The 9,993-nt window shown below is 43.3% G+C and overlaps 1 protein-coding gene across 4 annotated transcripts in view; it reads left to right on the top strand.

Annotated features, from left to right (window-relative positions):
* Positions 1-9,993, top strand: part of AKAP13 (A-kinase anchoring protein 13) — a 243,484-nt gene that overhangs the window by 40,641 nt on the left and 192,850 nt on the right. For all 4 annotated transcript variants that reach the window (XM_019533755.1, XM_019533754.1, XM_019533753.1 and 1 more), the window contains exon 3: positions 5,854-6,001. In XM_019533755.1, coding sequence (XP_019389300.1) covers positions 5,854-6,001 — 148 coding nt within the window. The remainder of the gene's footprint in view (positions 1-5,853; positions 6,002-9,993) is intronic.

The following is a 9,993-nucleotide window of genomic DNA, read 5'->3' as shown; positions in this document are numbered from 1 at the left end:
TTGCTGGGATCCTATGACCCCAGCTGACTTCCTGCCCTTTGGGCAGGGCGCTGGACTCGATGATCTCCCGAGGTCCCTTCCAGCCCTAATGTCTATGAAATCTATGAAACTTCTGTCTTGGTGTTGGGAATCATTATATAAACCTGTCTCTCAGCGTTGGCCTGGTAGCTATCATTGACGCAGGAGATTATTTGGTTTAGCGCACTTTTAAAGAGATTGGACTGGCCTAGTCACTATCTGAGAAACGTTGAATGTTGGTCTGCTTTGAATCTTGCTGTTTGGTGGCCTGTGGGGGTGAGTTGTGATGTGTGAATCCACCTTCTTTCTCATATTACCAAACCTGTTTTTCTCTGAGCCAACAGTTGGTGCTTATGTCATCAGAGAGGATCCCAGCCCCAGGGTCTGTTAATGTGGAATTTCTCACTGGCACTAATATTAATGTTACTGATTTAAGCAATAATGAGAGAGAATTGAAGCCTGGAGATTCTGGGGTTTGGCCGGTGGGGACCCGTATGTTGTATTGCTATGGCTTTTCAAGTAAACCAGAAATAAATAAATAAACCTCTTGATCTTCAGGGTGTTAGACACCAATCTTTTTTTTAAGTTTCTCATTGTGCGACTGGGCCAAACTCTTCTCCAGCCCCACCCCAGGCTTGGCTGTTTGCCGTTCCACTTATTTCTGGCGCTTGTCCCTGGAGGCTTTATCTGCAGGAGATTGCAACACTAGATGACTTCTTTCTTTCTTCCTACACCTGACTCCAAGTCATTCCCTTTTATCTGGGGGGGTCTCTCCACAGGAGCAGAGAGCCACTGAAGTCGGAACGATGTCTGTGACACAGTCACCTTCTGGCTCTTGATGCTCTGTGAAAAGACTTGGGTTGATTTTTCTTTGAGGTTATCTTCTCCGAGACCTTTAGTCTCTGCACACCGGGCATCGCAATACCAACAGATACTAGCTCACTATACTGTGGACCCCTTACCCATTTCTTCCTGTGCACATCCCTTTAAAATGGCTCTAGTGAGAGGTTGGTGGGAGGATGAACCACTAATTAACAGCGGAGTAATTTTGTTTTGGGTTATAAGATCTTCCCCTTACCCTCAGTTATCGTCTGCCTTTTATTTTCACTCAGCACTTTTGACAGACAATTCCAAAATTTTGGAATTTTGTAGGTCAAAGTTGCCATGGTTCATACAATAAAAAGCTTACTCTTTCTAAAGGGGGTTGTTTTAAAATGTGTTTTCAGAAATACCTATAGACTTCTGTAGGATGCCTATAACATCACTATTTTGTTACCTTGGGCCTGGATAGATTATAGTGGGTCATGCTTTTTCCAGTTAAGCAGGGGCATGTCTGATCTGAGGCCTCATATATAAGCCTTACAGTGGGATCTCTGTAATTCTGTATCTTCTGCAAGTCAGCAATCCTCCCAGATCGCAAACTTCCTAAAAGCTGGCTGATGCAGTTTCCCAGTAACTGAATTGGAAGCGGAGGCTTTTGATTTAAAATGATCCTTTAGAAACCATAATTAAGTTCCATTTAGAAAGTGAATTATATTTTAATAGTAGTAAATAATACAAATTAGTAATACTTAGATCTTACATAACAGCTTTCATTCTATGACTTCATAGCCATTTACTGAAATTGGTGAAGTAAGTCTCATATCAAAACTTTGAAACAGTTTCTTTTTTTTGACAGATAGGGAAAGTGAAACGAAGGAAATGACTTAACCTACATGCAAGTTTTTTATTGCTGTAACGATAGTTGCTTGGAACACAATGCCATTTTGACTATATCAGTTTCTAATGTTGTCACAATTACGTGGCTATAAGCATTTTTCTCAATATAATCATTTTTACACTAATGTAACAGTGTTAGCAGTAGGGAGTTGTACCTTTTGTAATTAAACTGTCTTAAATCAAGAATTTTATATTGATACTTAGAAATAGTTGTAGAAATAGTGGTAGAAGAGCTAAGAACAAAACAGCCCTCAGTGAATTCTGGCTAAGACCCTATTCATGAGCTGTGACTCCTAAAACTCATCATTCCTCAGTTTGAGATGGTGAATGCACTTGTCAGCAGTGGGTAGACTTTCTGTTCTTTGTACCAGATCGCGTCTCCCCAAAGAATTTTTCATAGTTTTTTTGGATTCAAATTTTAGGAGTTGAAAGAAAGTGGCCCTCTGTTGGAACAGGCAAAAAATGCAACATTTTCAGTTCCAGTAGGCCCCAAGCCAAGTAAATGTTAGTGGGTCCAAGCTAGTTTTGAAATTCAATTATTCTTATTTGTTGGCACGTGCCAGAGAATCACTTTGATCTATCTGTACTTTCACCAAAGGGATATCGGCAGTCTGGCTTTGTATTTGTAGTCACTTAGGATGAAAGTGGGGTTACAATAACCACCTTGTGGCAGTGATCTTGAACAGATGACAGTATTTGGGTAATATTAAATGAGTAAAGGTAAACATGCCTCAATTAAAATGTTTTTCCAGGCTGAGTGCAATAGTGCTATTGGAAACTCTTCTGTGAGGGTTTAAGGAATTTGGCTGCATTTGTAACTGATTTGCTTTCTCTCTCGAGTTCTTTGAAAGAGAGAACTTTGCATTATAAATTGCTAAGTCATATTTTCAATGCAGTTTTATTTTCTAGTCACTTTTGGACCCTGATTATTTTAATAAGAAATATAACAGATCTGTTGTGTTACCAACTATGCATGTGTGATACTGAAGGGAGCCCACTTTCCTATCGATTAGAGCTTGCATAACACGTTTCATCTAGCATCTCAGCGCATTTCTTGGGCAATGAGTTATGCTGCATGCAACTGTAGATAACAGGGGCAGTCTCAAAACTACACTGGCAAGTGAACAGGAGTGTTCAGTAATTAAAGAAATGGTACCCTCTGCCAACGCCATTGCTCCCTGCCAGTGCTGTATGAAGATTCCCTTGTGGATTTGTATTTAATTGAAAAACACTCTAAAACAACAGAAGTAAAGAAAAACTCAGGCTTAGTTCTTCAGATTGAGTAAGCTGGACACTGGCTTCCTGCTTTTTAGCATACGACTGTGACAGACTCTTGGGAGGTCTGGTTGTGATGGTACATGAAGCTGGAGTGTGAATTGCAGCGTGCAAGTCCCTAACTGGGGGGACAGGAGGGACTTGTCTAACCTAGGAGAAAAGCTGCCATCTGCTTGTGTGAGCTCAAATGAGCTGACTTACTTTGATTGAAATTCTCCTCCTAACCAGTTTGAATCTACACTAGAGTTGAATCAAGCTTTCATTTTTGGTGTGTCAAATTAAACTGTTTAAGGTTTAAAGTTAATGCTTGACCACATGCTTTTTTTTCCTCCTTGCCATGTAAACCTGAAGCCTTGTCTAGATGAGGCAGGGGGAATCCAGTTGGAGAGAGAACTTTTTCCATGTCTAGACCAGGCCTCAAGTTCTGTTCACATGGCAGCAAAAGGTGCTTGATCCAGTTGTATTAGTTTAGTCAGGTTAGCTTAATGTAGCAGGACCATTCCCGTAATGCTTGTGTAGACAGACTTTCAACCCCTCAAACCCCATAAGCTGGTCCTGCCGTAACCTGGGCTTCCCTCCTGGATTTCAACTCAGCCAGCATGATGCATCCTAACATCCATTTGCTCTGCATTCACTTGACTGTTAGAAGACACAAATTAGAAGGAGCTAGTTAACTCAGTCTGATGGTGTATCTTTAAATCCTGGTTCCAGCAGACTTTAATCCTGTTGTATGTGACTAAAGTGAATCTAATGTTTGGCTCCCCACCTAAAATATTCAGTGTTAACTCTCTTGTGTTGTCCTAGTAGCTTATAATTATATGCATACTTTGCCTTTTTTTTTTTTTTTTTCTGTGTGTGTGTGTGCATGCACGTCTATACTTTGCTTTGGGGGGGGGCAGGTGGTATAATGGTCAGCTCTGCGGATGAATGACCTAAAATTTCAGCTGGACCATAAGTCCATTTAAAAGTTTGTGTATGGATGCCTTGGGGAAAGAGTGGTTTGAATAAAGAGAAAGAGAAACAAAACTCAAAGCAAAGAGGAGGTTTCTAGGCTTAAAGAGACTGTTTTTGAGTAGCTGTTTTGAAATTGGATGCGTTTCTTTGGAACTGAATGTTCAGTTCCAAACTCGTCGGAGTTGGCCATGCTTGAATTTCAAAAATCTTGTTTTGTCCTCAGTTGTTTTTATTTTATCACTGAATATACACAATATACGCATTTGTCTCTTCTGTGTATTATTCCTGTTGTCTTGTCTGGAACTCTGTTTTTTTTAGTATCTGGTGGGAGCATCCAGTGCGTATGTAAGTTTGAGCGTTGACACGCTCCCTCCCAGGAGTCTGTCGAGATGGCACAACCATGCTTCTCTGCCTCTTAGTTGTAGCGTTAACGGGCACAACCGGCTCTGATATTAACTGGCAAGCAATCCACGTCTTGCAGGTGACCAGTTGTTGTTTTTGCTGTCTTTTTTGAATTTATCCAGTTCTTTGATATTCAGTGTTTTTTCTGAAAGCCCAAGCTTCTGAAGTCTGGGAATTGAGAGAATCTCTCACCCTCACTCCCCCTTTTTTCCCCTCTAATTTTATTTTTCTCCTGATACATTTATAACTGATTTTGATTTCTTTTTTTTTAATTCAGTATTTTTGAACTAGCCCTACAGTGTGAGGCCCTGGGTTCTTTTGAAGGCTGTGCTGTGTTGAGCAGGGATATGTCCTGCCCTCAACACCAGGTACCTCCATAGTTCATAGGAGGTTTCTGTGGTAAAAGGTAACTGTGTCATGTTGTGGTGACTTGTTGAAAGTACAATTGCACGCAACTAAGACAACATGGTAGTAACGCCTACTTCCGTGCATATTGGTACGTGCCGATTTATAGCTTTTAAAAAGGTGAAAAGATCATTAGACTTCAGCGTCCCAGTAAGACGGATATTTTTCTTGTGGGTTGGGTTTGCTGAATAGTATTCAATGATCCAGTCCTTAGTTATGTTCAAAGCTCTCTCTCTCTTTTTGTGTCAGTCTCCTTAGTCATTAGACCTTACTGATTGGCTGCTTATGGTAGTATTTTCTAATAGTCAATAATACCCTAAGACAGGTGTATCACAGTTGTGGGCGACAGAGCTATCCCATGTGCCCCCAGGCTACTGGAAGTATGGGGGTAGGGCCTTTTGGGCATGGCTTTTTGCAGCAGGAAACCAAGCAAGGGCTGTGCAGCTACAGCTCTTGGTTGTCTTGCTACTCCCTGGACTACCAGACGTGCTGGAACTGCTGCTGCCCTGGGGATCTGGCCTGGGAGGACCCCTGCAGTCCTGATCCGGCCTGGGGCAAGCTTGACACCCCTGCCATAAGGAATGTGGCATTTTGCTACCTCTGTGCATCTATATAGAAGAGAAGGGGAGTGAGCAGTGCTTGAGTTAATTACTACAGATGTCAAGTATGTAGTTACATAGGCAGGGAGAGGCTTTAGGGATCGAGAAGAAATGACATCTGATTCTGCTTTCAGCTTTCTAGCTATGCATCCTTGTTTCAAAGTTTTGTGAGATGTCGTGGTGCCATCAGGAGGTCACAGTGTTAGTATGGCCGTTTTGATCTCAGGCTAAGGTTTCCGGATTGCTCCCCTGGCTGTATCTCTGCATACCTTTAAAAGCTGACTCCGGTTTTGGTGATTAGGGCAAGAAGTATGTGTCAACAATTATTTGCACCTCTGAAGACAGGAGTAGCGGACCTTTGCGGTTCTGTGCAGCTGGATTGAGAACAGAAATTTGGGGCCTTGAATGTTTGGTAGATCGTTACATAATAAAATTCCTAAAAAATTCAACTTTCCCTTTTTATTTTTTTCTTGTCTCTTAGGGTGACAGCATTATTACAGTGCTGCTGACTGAAGAAGACAAACTTGAAGACGATGTAGATTTTTACTTGGTGTTTACTGGGTCCGCTATCCAACACTGCACAAGCACTAGGAAGGTTAATCCTGGAACGCTGGAGACTATTGCTCCTGGTAAATGTTTTATTATCTCTGCAAAATGCACAGTGTACCAGTTTGAAAACTGATTAATCCAAAATGATTTAAACCCCGTGTAACCTCAAGAATCTTGATTTTTTTTATTTTTTTTTTTTCCTCCTTGTTTGTACAGTTTTTTTATGACAAAGGAGAAGTAGATGATCCTGAAGTTTGGACACAATGAGCTCTTAAATATTCCAGAGCTGAACTATAGTTTTTGGTGCATCTGTCACTACATCAGTTCAGTTATTGAACATGCATGTGTTGAATTTGACAGAGGAAAACAGAGTTTTACTTGCACGTGACCAAAGGTCAGACAGGTAGAGAGCACCATTACCTATATGCATTTGTTGAGGCTTCGCTTCCTTTGGGTTACCTGTGAAGGTTGTATTGGCTGCATTTAAACTACCGGGATTGGTTTGAATGGGGATCATTAGCACAGTCTGAGTGAAGCAAGATCTGCCAAGCTATACCACTTTTATACACCTAGGAACAGGGACTGAGCGTTTTATGAAGCTCTCACAAAATGAGATGAATAGTGCTGTGTAGTTCTGGGTGACTTTTTTGAATTTTCAGGAAAGAGAGATCTTTGTTAGAGCCCACTACTCTTACCAGGCTTCATACAGTTAAAGAAACCCACATTTTCCCTCAGTGGCTTCCAGACCGTGGGAATGAAAATGGTCCAAGCCGTGTTCCTTGCCATTAACCTTTTATTCTGACTATTGTTCTGCAGCATATTGAGACTAGTGTGAGAAGAATCTACCTAACGCCTTTCCTATATGCAGTACAAATTACATAACTCGGTATATTTTATTTCCTGTTTTTATTGAACCTGTAGTAAATGCTATGCTAGAGATGTTAGATCCAGTTTGGGATGAGGTATTTGCTATTAACAGCATGGTTTTGATTCTGCCTCCTTTTTTTTCCCCCCATGGTAAATGAAGTGGTTAAAACAAAGTTGGCCACACTATTCACACATTTAATCACTACTTTAGCTGTCAGGGTTGTTCAGGTTACTCTGGAAGGGTAAGTCATGACAAATACGGATTACTGGAATCCAGTGCAATCAATTAGATTAGTGATGACTTTCTCACAGAAGTGATACAGAACTGGTAATGCGTATAGTAACCCCATGACAGCACTGGGTACAATGACCTCATCTATCTTTCTCTTGGGACCTGAATAACTGAATTGCCAGGAAGGGAACTGAAAAGATTCTGTGTTCTCTTTCAGTCTGAAAAGGAACCAGAGTACTGCGCAGGATTTCCTTACGAAAGTAATCCGTTCCTCTCATCGTTCACCCTGACCTCCCGAAATGTAGGAGCAGGCACTTAAAATGCTGCTTGAACTGTGTTGATGGTAAATGCAGCAGTGCCGGGTGGCAGCTCACATTATGGATGTGCTGCAGAGACCTCGGTGCTTTCTGTTTGCTCGGGGTTTGCCAGATCTTGACACAGATTCTGTGCTCAATAGGCACGTGTGCAGTCATGTACAGACAGGCTCACGCATGATCCCTGCCCCCAACCGTAATTCATGCTAATCTGAAGTGACGTTTTGGGCAGCTTCCTCCCCCTGCATTTGCATTTCATTTTGAAGATGCTATAGGATCAAGGACTTCAGTATTAAAAAAGACTTTCTGGGTGGGGAGGCTTGATGATGAGAGAGTCTTCTCATCTTGATGGAGATGCATTTGGCTAGTATATTTTGTGGTTCAGTTCCTCTTGTTGAAGGTAGTGATTTTTTTTTAATAGGAACAGGATCTATTTCAACTCAACTCCTCTTGCTGCCGAACTCTACAGTGAAGCTGTAATCATGTGTTTACAATGTATATTCAGCTAGTTGCCTTGGAAATGGTTGTGGTGACTCATAGCCAGCATTATTTGACCTCAGCGCAGGATTAACCATGAACAAGAGACAGAGTGTGGGAGACCAGCCTTTGTTTAAACCTCATAGCCTAGGTAATTAGGAGGATATAAAAAATATGAAAACCATGTGTACAAGGAACAGCTCTTAGCCAAAACCTCTTTCACTTATAGGTTTGGGTGACCCTCTTCCCTCCCCACTGCCCGCGTGCAATGTAGGCATCCTGTGCAAAAGAGCCCTACACTGTAACACTATGTACAGCCTACAGCTTCCACTGCAAGAGTTTCACCGATGAGCCGGCCAGCTCTTGTACTTAGGCCAGCAAGGCAGCCTAAGTTTCACTTCCACCAGGTTTCCCACAGCTTGATCATATTGGTTGGTCGTAGATAGAATGGGGGGGAATTAAAAAAAAAAAAAAAATGTTTGAGGATACATGATGCAAAAAACAAACATTTTTCATTTCCTTTCTGAACCCTTTCTGGCAGTGTAATTGTTACCCCAGGGCACCAGCATCGTACTGGTATAAACAAGCAAGGAAAAGAAGCTGCTGTTTGGTTTTGGTCCCTAAACTAAGGGGCATATTTACACGTAAAAAGATCCCTCATAAAGAATTAATGTTTAAGTACTCTACATAACATACGGTAGTGCTAGGCAGGCGCTTTTCAAAAATGTTATTCTGGCAGCGTCCCTTTAAATTGCTGATTACACAGGCAAATGCCGCATAGTCCGAAAGTCTTTAAACAAAAATTATCATTGCCCAGATCCAAAGCTTGCTACATTTTTTTCCTTGAGCAACCTACTCTTGTATGTGACTCTTTATGATTGGCTATATGATAACAAATCTCTACGTGCACTCTTGATTCACTATTCAAATACAAGCTTTTATTTCTGTGCAGGACAAAACTGAGGAAGGAACTTGCATCTATAATCAGAGGTTGCATTATAGGGCAAGATGGTTATGAAGAGAGCGTTTTCAGTTGAAATATTAGATTCTGAATTCAGAGGTACCGGTCAGCAGAGTACATACCAGACAAAGTCACTAGCCATGATAACCTTGAAACAGCCAGCCCTTGATGGTGCTGCCCCAGCAAGACAGAGAAGAAGTATCTAATGATTGTACAAATACATAAGCAAAAAAGGATCAGACCTCATCTTTTGTAGCTCACTTTATGGGTGCTTGTACACATGACAGGGGGTTTAATCCCCAGGGTTTCATTCTATGCTCCCTAAATTGAAATGGTGGGTTTTTAATTGAAAATCACTGTTTCAATTTTTGTGTCATGTTATGGCGTGAGGTCTGATCCTTCCCCCTCCCTCCCCGAGACTGCTGGCCTCTCCCATGGCTGGGGGCCAAGCTGCCAGGGGACCAAAAGGCCCCTGAGCTGCTGGGGGCCCTGGTCCTTCCCTCCACGGTGGCAGTGCTTCCCCGGCCCGCCCAGGAGGGGTACTAGCAGGTTGGGGGCTACCCTAGCTCGGAGGCAGCACCTGGCTGAGTCCAACTCTTCCCCGAGCCCACTGGGGCTTCCAGGATCCCATGTACTGTCACCAGCACCTTCTTGCTCCCTGGGACACCTGGGGAGTGGGCTGGTGTGCCCTTGGGGCAGTGTGGGGAGGCGGCAGGAGAGCGGCTGCATGTGCTGGCGGCTGGAGAAGGCAGTAGGGATTGAGCACAGGGTGCTGGAAGCTTGGGTGGGCTTGGTAAAGCTCGGGTTTGGGCTTTCAGTGCTCTGTGCACAGCCTCTGCCACTTTCTCTGGCTGCCAGCACACCCTGGCGCCTCCCCACACAGTCACAGGGGCAAGCCAACCCATTCCTGGGTGGTCTCAGGTGATGGGAAGGCATCAGGGACTTGCATGGGGCACTGGAAGCCCCGAAGGGCCCGGGGAAGAGTTGTATCCAGCTGGGTGCTGTCTCCAAGCTGAGGCAGCCCCTGGCTGGCTAGCAGCCCTCCTGGGCAGGCCCAAAGGGAAGGACTGGAGCTCCCTGAAGCTCAGAGGCTATGGGAGAGGGAAGGATTGGGCCCTTCTCCGCTTTTGCCTTCATCAGGCACCTGCTGAAGGGAGAAGTGGTAAGGGGCCTGATCCTTTTTTTCGGCAGAGCCTGCCCATCTCTACCACAGCTGGGGAG

This window comes from Crocodylus porosus, unplaced genomic scaffold (assembly GCF_001723895.1).
Source record: "Crocodylus porosus isolate Cpor-Errol unplaced genomic scaffold, CroPor_comp1, whole genome shotgun sequence".
In the NCBI taxonomy this organism is placed as follows: Eukaryota; Metazoa; Chordata; order Crocodylia; family Crocodylidae; genus Crocodylus; species Crocodylus porosus.
The sequence above is the reverse complement of the archived record's forward strand: the minus strand, read 5'-3'. Positions and strand labels throughout refer to the sequence as shown.